Below are 13,004 nucleotides of genomic sequence, written 5' to 3'. Positions count from 1 at the left end.
TAGCCAAGAAACTAGCGTCAACACTCAAGGAGTTGGTAGAGCATCATCATATGTATAAGGATTTAGGCCTAGCATGGCTTGTTCCGGCCTTAGAGGTCATCGTTTAAGAGGACGTCCTGGTTTTTTGGTTTTCTTTTTCCTAATGGCGTGTACTTTAAGACTTGCTTTGGTAATCTTTCTGTTTTCATTCTTTGAACGTGTTCCATCCATTTATGTTTATATTTTTTAATTTTTTCTATTACTAGAGCTGATAAGGTAGATCATACCCCCTCCTATATTAAAAACACACAACATTTTGTAAACAAAATCAAAGATATCACGCTGGGAATAGAATGATTGTGTCAGTGACACAATCCTTCTATTCCTCTTGTTTAGGTGGTTGAGGAAAGTGTCTGGTGTCTGGCAGCCATGGGGCCAGATAGCGAAAACATCATCAACAAACACTTTTCTCAGCCACCTAAACAACACAAATGCATTCATTCACAATCGAGATTGAAAAGCAGAACACACTTACATTTCTAGATACACTTGTCACATATCTTCCTTCTGGCAGTCTTTCCTTCACTGTTTACTGGAAACCAACACATACTGGTCAATATATACACAAAATCTCCTACCAACACAAAAACTAGGGATCATTAATATACTTAAATACAGGGCTTTGAAAATTTGCTCCAATGAACAAGCACTTAAAAATGAATTAAGTTATCAGCAATACCTTCCTAAAAAAAAAAAAAAAAAATGGTTGCAGCCAAAATACTATCAGCAAAATTCTGTACAAGATCTCACTTAAAAACAAAAATAAACAAGACTATAATAAAACTGTAACCATTCCATACATTAAAGAGATATCAGACAAAATAAACAGAATACCACAAAAATACAACCTTAAAGCCACCTTCAAACTTCCTGCAAAATTAAAGAACTTACTCAACACATCCAAGGATATCCACTGCCCCATGTCCCACCCTGGGGTATACCATATTCATTGCACCTGTAATTTGCCCTATATAGGGGAAACAGGATGCCCAATTCCTATCAGAAAAAAAGGAACATAAATGAAACTTAAATATAATAACTATGGTCAAGCTGGTCTTTCTAATCATGCCCAGAATACTTTACACAGAATTGACTGGAAAAGCATCTGTTGTTTACATCACAACAAAACATGGTATGAATGTAAATTTAAGGAGGCCTGTGAGATTCTTATCAGTCACCCTATTCTTAACAATAATGATGGTCTAAAAATCCCAAACATATGGAAGGCACATATTCTACCCACTTTAACCTTTCTCCCTAAGAGTTAATTTTAAATAGAACCATGGGTAATTCAGGATCCTAAATCTAAAATAATATTGGTCACGTTATATTAGGACATCATTTTCACTGTAACAAAACTATCTTTATTATTATTATTTGGAAGGCAATATGAAAGAAGGTTTCTCTGATGTTGTCTTAAATGGAATATAGTTTTGATGTAGTTAATTTATTTTATTTTCACTAGAGGTCAGGCCAGTAGAATAACTGTTGATCAAATTATTGTCTCTTCAGCATGCTATGTGAAATGTAATTTAGCTTCTCTCTGTATATATATGCGTATACTCCAGATGATGACCTTAATATGAAGTTGAAACATCGGGAAATTAAAATAATTATTTATAACATGATTGTAGAGTCCATAATTTGTGTAAAATGGAAAAAAAAAAATCAAAACCAAAACTTAGTACATTGTGATATCCTGGGGAAATTTGTCATCTAAAAAAAAAAAAGAGAATTGTCACTGGGGGAAAAGTGATGATTCTTTTTTATGCCAACCAATCTATATATTTGGCAACTTGATAAGTGTTGTCAGTGGTTAATTGATTCATTTTATATAGGTAATCCATTTTTTTAAAAAAATATGGAAACAACTACCCTGTTATAGCGCAACTTCAGTTTAATATAAAACAAAAGAATCACTTGATGTTTTAACCCCCCCCCCCCCCACATCAAGGTTATCTCAAGGTTATCACCTGGAGTACATATATTTATACAGAGAAACAAACTATATTCCAGTGTACATAGTCTGCTAAAATCACACTAATTTGGTCAATGATTAACACTACTGGCCTGAACTTTGGTGGGGGGGGGGGTGAGGCTTTACTACATTAAAACTAGCCCTATTATTTATTACAAATTACTAAAAGATAAATAGAAGCTAGAGATTACCCATAGCTAAATGAACAAAAATAGTATTGATAGTGGCTAGTAGTTGTTTCCATAACTTTTTTTTAAAATGATTACTGATTACTATGACAGAAAGGATTTATGTAGGTAAGTTGGCCAGTTAAAACAATAAACAGTGGTAATATTAACTTTATCTACCTTAATAATCATTATATCATGGTTTGGTTTAAATGATACCTACTAATTCTGTTTTTGGTGAGGTTACTAGTTACTGTTTTGGTATTATTTTTCTAATCATATATTATCAGCTGTTAGCAGGGAGAACTTTCATGCTCCTTTCAATATTATTATTAAGAGAGACATCCTGGGAGACTCATCAGGAGGCCATATACTGCACACACCATCTATCATACTTATTCTTGAATCCATTCACACTGCTTGAATTCACACACAACATCCAATGGCAGTCCATTCCAATCACGCACCACTCTATGAAATAAAATCTAGTCCTTGCCCCCCCCCCTTTCTTAGTGGCATTCGTTCTCAGCTTCCAGTGATACCCTCTTATCCTTTCCCTGCCTCCATAAAATAAAAACATTCCATCAACTGAAATCCTGTATGACACTTTCAGAAGTTTGATTTGTAAGTCTCAGTCAATATCACTCCTCTTTCTCCTGTGTGCTAGTGTCTGCAGTTGACAAATACTCAATCTATCTTCATAATCAGTATTCCACAAGCCTGATATCATTTTTAACACTCTCCTTTGCACTCTTTCCACTGTATCTGAATCGCAACGGAAACCAGACCTGTGCACAGTAGTCCAAGTGAGGTCTTTCAAGGTCTTGTAAAGGGGCAAAAATTACATCCTTATCTTTATATGTGAAAGTTTGTTTCAGCATTGCAATTATCTTTTGAGTTGTATTTGTAATCTTTGCTACATGGCCCTCAGAACATCAACTTGCTGTCTACTAACATTCCAAGATCCCTAGCCTGATCAGTTTCTTCTAGCATAATCTCACAATTGTGAATTGTGAGATTATGCTAGAAGAAGGCTTTGAAAAATTGTGCTGGACATCTCTTGCCAAATCTTTCCCAATATCATCAGTGTACAGATGGAATAACAGTAGACCAAGAACTGATCCTTGTGGTACACAACTGTTACCTTAAATCTTGCAAACTCACATCCCCCATACAGTTTTTGATATCTGTCAATAAGCCATCCTCTTATCCATGTTAATATTCTATAATCCAAAGCCATATTTTCCAATTTATGCAACAGTCTACCATGCTGTATTCTGTCAAAAGCCTTAACAAACTCCAAAAGTATCATGGTGTATCTGTTCCCCTTGTCTAGTTCAATGGTAACATTGTTGTAGAATGTGAGCAAGTTGCTAAAACATGACCTTCCCTTAGTAAACCAATGCCTTTCATTGCAAAGTAGAGATTCACTGTCCACCCATTTATGAATGCAAGCCCTAACCAATTCTTCCAAAATTTTCACCACCACTCCTGAGATACTGATTGGTTGCTAGTTGGATACATCAGTCTTTTCACCACCCTTGTGAAATGGAATTACTATACATTCTTTCCATTCCTGCAGAATCTTCCCTGTTTTGAGACTCATATAGCCTGGTCAAGCTGAACACTTCAGCACCTGTGCTGATATCCCATCAGTACCTGAATTCTTATTCAGTTTGGGCAACAGCTCTATTATCTCATCCTCATACACCCAAGTTTCTTCATTCAGTGAAGAGGTAGTAGTGAGCTCAATGTTGCATAGCCAGGTTGATAGCTTTTAACAAAGTGAGCACTCAGGTGAACAATCTCTTCTGCATCTATCACCCTCATGCCATCTGCATTTAGAAGAGTTATTCTTTCATATTCATTCTTTCTTTTGCTTGCAGCATATCGAATAAATTCTTGTGGATTGTCTTTAGCTTCCAGAGTCTTTTCATGTTTCTTTTCATGCTCGGACTTTGCTTTCCATACAACAGTTGTGACTATTCTAGCCTACTGTATATAATTTTCATAATGCACATCATCCTTATGCACACAGCATTTCTTCCACATCATCATTTTCTTAAGAATCTCTTGCTTAATAAGATTACACATCCATTTGACTCCTACCCCTATTTATTCTTCGAACTTTTGGGACACACTCTGCATCATTTACGTATTTTTTAAATGCTTCCCATGCACTGTCAATATTCTTCCCATCCAGCAACCGATACCATTACACGGAACTCAGTATCTTCCTCAGTTGGTCATAATTTTCTGCTTTGTAGTTCAGCATGTAACTTTTTCTGAACTTAGTCACTTCCCAAGTGAGTACTGCATGATTGCTGTCACCAACTGGAGGCAGAATAGTTGTCTTTAACTGAAATGCCCTCTGGCACTATAATCAAATCTAACATACTTTGTCCTCAAGTTCCTTCTGTCATCACATGCTGTTTGTGGAGGTTGCCTCACAACTTCCACAACAGCTCAATAAATTAATTTTCATTCTTATGAGATTTTATTGTTACCCAATCAATATTTGGATAATTAAAGTCTGCCATTACAATTACTCTTTTTGCACCCATCTTTTCTATTTGATGATGCATTTCTTCATCACTGGGTCTGTAACATCTGATTTACAGATTTACGTAGTTATAGACATAGTTTGAATATAGACAAGGTTTGTAATCATATGATATCATTAGCAGTATGCCCCCTCCTTTCCTATCTTGTCTATCCTTCCTAAAAATACTATACGCTTCACACTCAATACCAGTCAGTATGTCTGATTCTGATTACTGCCTATAATCTGATGTCCCAACATATTGGCCAAGGAAACAAACTCTACCCCCTTTGTTTCTGATACTCCTAACATTCGGGTACAGACATAATAATCTAACTGCATGTTCTTTTGTATGCTCTTGTCTGCAGTCTGCATGACACAGACAACTTGCAGATCTGTTTTTCTCTATTGCCTTATATTTGTAATGTTGGATCGTACTTTCTATTGTTAAATAGTCAGTTTGATCTTATCATACATTAATTTACTGTTTCTTGAATCTATTCTTTTGCTTACTTAAAACCTTATACAATCAAAATCCTACTGGCTGCACCATTGTCGTGTCGTCCCTTCTTCCTTATAATGTGTATCTTGTATCTCTCGTTGATATATCGGAACAACTTATTCAAGTTTGGCGTTTATTATTTCAGTCGCAAATATCAATTCTATTGCTTATTTTTCCATGTTAAGTAGGTTGTGTCATTGTTATGCGTTCCACATTAATAATAAACTAAGCCTTATATCTTGCTTCTCTTATGCTCTTTCTTATGTAACTTAATCTTTAAGGGCCACCAGAAGTTTACCTCTTCCCTGAATTCTATAAATTATCCTGATCACTCAGGCAAATTTATTTTTTTCACTGCGCCAGCCTGAGCCTTAAAGTTAGAGATAGACTCTGCCTTTAGGTTAATTACAGAATATCAGGTGCTACTAACAATAAAATCTAATTCCTAGAAACTTGGGCTCTCTGGCATAATTTTACTCTTATTTGCAGTCGTGCCCTTACTTTCAATTGGGGTATTCCGCGCGCACACACACACACACACACGTTCTTAGGTTTGATATTTTATGAAGGGTCAGAGTCAGTCAACATGATCAGAAACACATATAATTAAGGAATCAAAACATTTATTAAATTTAATTAGTAATGCAATACAAATTAAATTGATCATCAATTCTAATGTTAAACCTCTACCTTTCATTCACTCTCTCTGTCTTAAAGCATTTTAGTACATTACTTCAAAATATCAGTAAATTCAATAACTCAATACATATTACATTTATGATTACAACTCATTTTGGACATTAAGGTACTTTAACACATTATATAACCTCTCTCGGAATAACATAACAGAATCTCTATCTGATTGATTGAAAGTCCTTAAAGTTCGCTTCAAGAAAACATAGTTATTTACACAGATCTTAATTCTTCACTCTTTCTTTTAATACAAATTTCAGATTGCATTCTCTTAAATGTTAGTCAATTCTCAAAAGGGGTCTAGAATAAGTGAGAGTACTTATCTATTCTCTTTCTTCGGTTTCCTGCCATCCTTCGTTCTTTGTTTCGAATCCGGTTGTGTCGACCTTGCCGCCATGTGGGTTACACGTGCTTGCCTGGGCTGGACGCTATCTTTCTGCTTAGGTTTTTACGTCGACGATCTTCTCATCACGGCCTGCGATTAGTCTTGCCGAAACTCTACTGCAGTGTCATACCGAATTCTATCGTAAGTCAGCCCTCAAATATGAGAGCTGAACCGCGACGAACTCTCGGAGCACACGGAGAGACACTCAGGAACAAGAAAAAACGAGGGTCATTTGCTTCTGTGTCGCGGGTTTTATTTGCTCTCCTAGAGCACCACCTTTCCGAGTTTGAAATATCTTATCGTCTCACCCATTGGTCTCCGTTTGGGTGACTTCACTGATTAACATACGGGACTACTTGTTTCGGGGAACGTATGCATCAGGATGCCTTCTAAGATGCGATGCCCGTGGGTGCTTATCCTGCTTTTACAGTATTAGGGCGATCTTTTCCCTGTGTTATTGAATAGTACACATTCTTTCACTTACAATTTTTCATTAATAATTTCTCTCTTATTTTTCCCCCTCTTTCTGACTTACATTCATGTTAGACACTTATATATAAAACTTTAAATTTCACAAAATTCACAGTTTATCATGTAGGAAGTTGTTATAAACAAAACATATTTATGCTGCACTAAAAAAGATAAGTATGCAAGTATGTTTTTATGTTAATTGTTAGATTTTGGAATGGTGACGTCAAGTAAAGTTTGAAGTCGCCTATTTCAGATCTAACAGTAAACATCTTTGCACATGTTTGATGGGTCCAAACTGGATGAACACAGTTGAAATCGTTCTCTCCTCATCATTTCCATGATAATGCTGATTCCCATCATTAACACAGTTATATAAAATTGTTGCTCTTACACTGAATTTATCATATTGAGGTAATATACTTATGATTTTCACTTTCTCAATTTTCACTATCGCCTCTTCCAACAATCCTTTTCATGTCCTCTCTCATACTGAACTTATTGCTAGTTGTCATTAGTACATACTACAATTATGATCTTGTTTACTTTTCTTTTCTGCTTTTGAATTGCTTTCTTTATATTTTTAATTTTTGCTCCATGAAAACTTGAAGTTATAACCCACTCATCAACAGCATGTTTTATGATACTCACCATACCAAATAACATCTTTCTTTTTACAAACAATGTTACTCGTTGAGTTACCTGTTTCCATTCTTTGTTGTTTCTTATTTTGCTGCTTAATTTTCTTTTTCCTTCCTGTGTTCATTTAAATGCCTCTTAACTTGTTGTAATTCCTGCATTATCTCTCTGATGATCTGCTTTAATTTTGCTATTTTGGATGTTAATTCATTTTCAATAACCTCATTAGAGGGGCAAGCCTTTTTCTCTACTTCACTGCTCTTCTTATGTGTTTTTGGTACCATTTTAACCTATATTTATTATTGGAACATCTTAACAAAAATATGTTATAAAACACTTAATACACTAAAATCTACACTAATATACTATAAAACACTAATTTTCTAAGGGAAAAGTACAATAAAACAGACAATCACCAGTTTTGCATGAGCACTAAATTCACTGACCAGTCACAATTTAGTCTCGAACCCAATTTTATATACCCAGTATAGTATTATAAAATCAAAGTTAACCCTTCTAAGTGCTGCCACAAAGTTTAGGCATTTATTAAATAGTGAGGGTTAACCATTATTGATATGACTGGGGAGGTTGATAATAGTAGTAATATTGGTAGTACTTAGCATTATTCTAAGTTATTTTTTGCAATCTCACTTTTCTACTCAGTTTGCAGATGGTAGTTATTTTAAGTTGTCTAGTGATTGCTTGAAATGTCTATATGAAATATTAGGTTTATTGCTAGTTAAATATTCTCTCTATTAATATTTCAAAAATTTTTTAGGTCATCGCATACTTATTTTCCCAGAAACTTTTAGCACCTGATAAATTCATATTATTGCGTGGAAATCATGAAGTTAGACAAGTACAAAGGATGTTCAGTTTTTACGGGTAAGTATTTGTATTATTGTTTTATGAATTTTTTGTTGCTGTGGGAGTGGAGGAAATCAGAATATATGCATCAGTCATCGAGATAGCTTACTACAACTGAATTCATCTATAAAATATTAACATATAGACATTAAATAAGTTTTTTACTTTTTACATTTTAATGCAAATGTTAACAAAATATATTATGTTTGAACCACTAATGCGCTTGTAACATACAATATGCATCCTCTCACTGTCAAGTTAATCCTGTCTTCCCATGGTTTGGCCTACTTCCACAAAAGGGACTCTGACAGTCCTAGCTAACACTGCCACTGGAAAAGGATACCTTCATAGTTGGTGGGAATGCCAACTAGACACACTACATGGAAGATGACTTTCATTGCCCAGCAAAATACCACCACCTTGCTTATTAGAAGCCTGAAGTGGCAAATACCATGTTTTGTTTGGCCTCCAGAGCAAGGTGGTTCTGGTTTCTGCCCTCTCATCTCCATGAACTGAGTAATACTTTAAAGGGCATGACAGATATATTTTATAGATCCATAACATTCATTTTAAGGGTACATCAGTTAAAAAGGTGGTGTTGCAGACCAGCCTAATAGTAGACATCCAAACTTGTCAGTAATGCATTAGCAGGCTTCCTAGTCAGCTGGTGCATAATTTCAGTGCCACATACTCTGCCAAGTCATGCTTGGGGGGGGGGGGGTAGAGAGATTCCCAAGTATTGGTATGTGGGAGGCACTGCTGAGGCCATGTTATGTCAAGGAGTCTGGTTGTGCTCTGTATGGGTGTCATGTCCAAGAACATCTTCTCATACTGCATCTCCCTTCTTACTTAATCCTTTCACCAAATTCATATAACAGATAACAATGATAGTGTCACTGTGATCAAATTAAATGTTCCTGATAATCAGTTCCAACAAATAAGATAGATCAAATATAACGGCACAAAAGAATGCAAGACTCACTAAAAAAAGTGCTTTCACATCTACTTCACCAACATTAGTAGTGTAAATGCCAACATTAATAAAATCTGCTTATAGCCAGACAGACGAGACTCTTACTTTTGATAAACTTAAATTGCAGCTACGTGAACAACAGTCCACAGTTTGTTTCACCTCAAAGGTGAAACAAACTGTGGCATCTGTGCCTTTTTGAGATCTGACATTGCCTGTCGGAGAATACCTAATTTAAAATCCACTGCTTTTGATGTCCTCTGCCAAGGTTTAGCTTCCTTGCCCCCATTCAGTAAAATTCATCTACTGTACATGATGCACTAACTACAAGGGCTAGTCACAAAACTAAATAATTTGGCTTAAGACACGTACATTTAATTACAAAAATGAGATGAAACTCGAGCTGTTTTCCTGTTCGAATTAACTGACAGCAATCATCAGGAAAGGCAGTCAGAACATACATAAAAGATCTGAACACCACTTTAAAAAAAAAAAAAAAAATGAAAGCAATGCATAACATAATAGCTGTGAATGTAGAACTTCAGAAGACTCCTAAACATCCTAGCAAAAAGGTTGTCTTCTAAGTATAGTATGAAAGTGGATGTCCAATCCATATCATGATGTCCAAATAAGACATACAATGAGACTAAAGCACCCTGGGGATGTGAAATGCATTGTTCTTGTGGCAAGCTTTAAATTGGTGAGTCAAAAGTTCTGAAATCCATAAGAAAGAGCATACAGGCAACTCATGATATAGGTTGGCTATCCACTTCCATGTCATATTTAGAAGACAATCTTTTTGCTAGAACATTTAAGGAGTCTTCTGAAGTGATTTGTTCAGATGGTATGCTTGAACAGAAACTTTATATATCTGGAAATCTTGAATTCATTTATGTGATATACAAGACCTGTTATTCCAGTAACTACCTACAGACTGTGCATGATGTATTTAATAAAGCATGATTAGCTATTATGTTTTAAATTGCTCTCTTAAAAAAAATTGGTTATTAAGCATTTAGATTTTTTTTTGTATATTCTCTGCTGCCTTTGCTAGTGATTCTATCAGCTAATTTGGATAGCAAAACATGTTGAACTTCGTTAGAACCTAGTCATTTTACAACACTACCTATGACGATTCTCACAAGTCATCTAATTTCTACTACCATAATTAAAAGATAGAGCTCTATAAATAGTATCAATACAGATATAAGCAAGTGTAATGAATGCAGGAAAAAATAAAAGGATAAAGTGAGAGGATGAAGAAGGGCAGTAAAAGCACTATGTAATAGGGCTGCACAAAGGGGAGAAGGATAGAAATAGTCATATGAGAATAAAAGTAACTACCTACCTGCATAGAAAGAAAGTGAGCACACAAAATAGCAGTACAAGACTGAGAAAACATGAGTGGTGTTCAGGAACAGATGAAGAAAAACTGGGAAAAGAGCAATTCAGTGATGCTTATTTCTTGAAGTTGTCATGTGAGGAGAACTTATTCCCATCAGTGTTTTTACTTATCTGCTTCAAGTCATGGTTATACACAGTTAGTGTATAACTGCAAATAGGATTTTTGGTCCCTCTATTAGAAGTAAACTAATTTAATTGTAGATTAAAGGAATACTGTTAAAACGAAATGCATTAAGCATGCAGTGTGTATTGCGTTATATTCTACTCTTCTTTTCATTGGTCTGACTGTTGTTTCTGTCCTGACCAAAAGTATCATTGTTGGCATGAAAGCCTTCAGCCATCCCCCATTCTATCCAAATTCTCATTCACTCTCCAGGCTATGGTTCAACAGAAGATACGAGGTGTGGGTATTAAATAATGAGACTGGTTACAAAAATGTGGTTTATTATTACAATTGTACAACTTAATTGTTATCCCCTTCAACATACTCTCCTCCTCTCTCTATGCTTTACCTCTATCTTTACCTCATTCGCTGACTGAAAATGGATGTCCTTCAATGCGGATTTCAACTTTGGGAAAAGGTAAAAGTCACATGGAGCTAAGTCTGGCGAGTAAGATGGATGGCCCAACACTGGGATCTTCTTAGCAGCCAGATACTGCTTTACAGTCAGTGCACTGTGGGTTGGAGCATTGTCCTGATGGAGAATCCAAGTGTTGTTCTTCCACAATTCGGGTCTCTTCTTCCTCACTCATTCTCTAAGCTTGGCCAGAACCTCAAGTTAATAATGTTGGTCTGACCCTCTGGTACCCATTTAACCATTACTACGCCATTGATATTAAAAAAAAAAAAAAAAAAAAAAAAAAACGACCAGCATTGCCTTTAGTTTTGACTTGCTCATTTTTGCATTTTTCATTCTCGGTGACGTGGGAGTTTTCCAGTGCATTGATTGTCTCTTTGTTTCTGGATTGTACTGGAAAATCCACATCTCATCACATGTGATGATCTTCTCCTGCAAGTCCGGCTCTGTGTGTGCAGCCATTCCATGATGTCAGTGTAAATTTGTTTTCGGATATCTTTCTGTTCCTGACACAAGATCCCAGTGTTGTATCATCCCCCTTGCTTGTCGGACTTTGCTCCAAGTGACTTTTACCTTTTTTCCAAAGTTGAAATCTGCATTGAAGGGCACCCATTTTCAGTCAGTGGATGAGGTAAAGGAGAAAACGTCAGAGCTACTGAAGCAGATAACACCTGATGACTTGCAACACTGGTTTCAACAATGGAAAATTTGTATGCAGTGGTGTGTAGATAGTGGAGGGGAGTATGTTGAAGGGGGATAACAATTAAGTTGTACAATTGTAATAACAAACCACATTTTTGCAACCAGTCTGATTATTATTTAGCCACACCTCATATACCAAAGCAGTCAAATATAGAAGCTCAGAAACTCCCATCAACTACCAACAAATCACCATCGCCTTATTCCACTCCAGAATAATAAAATAATCAACAGTCAACTTCTCCACTATCCTACAAAATAACTCCTGGCTCCTGGGAAAGAACCATTTAGCTTTCCTCATGAACAAAACTATGCAACATATTCCCAACAATACCCAGCATGTGGCAGATAGGTTACATGATAGTGGCAAATAATCCTAGGGTGCCATCTAAATGCAAAACTTTCCTCTTGCACTTCTAAACCCTGAACCTGCCCTATCCATCTAGTATTAAAACCTATTTCTCCAGGATGAAATACTCCAATAAAATGTTCATTGAACAATTCCACTATGTCCTCTGGATCAGTCACATTCTTCCACAATCATTTCTCCTCCTACTGGCCACATAGCTTAAAAATTCCCTTGGATTTTCTTTGGATTGTAGGGCCAATCTCTTCTTATATTCCAGTTTCCCCTTCCTTACAATACTAGTCACTCTCTTGGCCTGTGTCTTATATTCTTCATGCATCTTCTCTTCACCTGTTTCCTTATATCTCTTCCATAGCTTCTTCTTCACTTGCAGTTCCTGTTTTTGTTTGTCATCCACTTTACTCCAAATTTTGTCCTCTTCTTCAGTTATGGAATACAGTTTACTATTGCTGCTAACAAATATTATTATTATTTGTCATCTCCAGGGAGTCCAAAGACTCATCGAGGGATATTCGTCGATATTCCTCCGAGGGACTCATCAATATTCCTTCACAATTTCCCAAGCACTAATGATATCCCATCCTTCCAATTCCTCCCTCCGTGAAACTTCTCCAAGTTGATGTCTAAGACTATTATAATCACACCTGCCTTATAATTCCACATACGTTCCCATCTCTTTGATACTCCTGCATGTCTATTCATCTTC

The 13,004-nt window shown here is 36.0% G+C and overlaps 1 protein-coding gene across 6 annotated transcripts in view; it reads left to right on the top strand.

Moving 5' to 3' along the window:
- LOC150095701 (uncharacterized) overlaps positions 1–13,004 on the top strand; it is a 336,276-nt gene that overhangs the window by 266,813 nt on the left and 56,459 nt on the right. For all 6 annotated transcript variants that reach the window (XM_090409978.1, XM_090409975.1, XM_090409976.1 and 3 more), the window contains one exon: positions 8,192–8,298. In XM_090409978.1, coding sequence (XP_090266104.1) covers positions 8,192–8,298 — 107 coding nt within the window. The remainder of the gene's footprint in view (positions 1–8,191; positions 8,299–13,004) is intronic.

This window comes from Typopeltis vanoorti, chromosome 20 (assembly GCF_054136105.1).
Source record: "Typopeltis vanoorti isolate ZY-2024b chromosome 20, IOZ_Tvanoo_1.0, whole genome shotgun sequence".
In the NCBI taxonomy this organism is placed as follows: Eukaryota; Metazoa; Arthropoda; class Arachnida; order Uropygi; family Thelyphonidae; genus Typopeltis; species Typopeltis vanoorti.
Note: the sequence above shows the minus strand (reverse complement) of the source record. Positions and strands in the feature narration are given on the sequence as shown.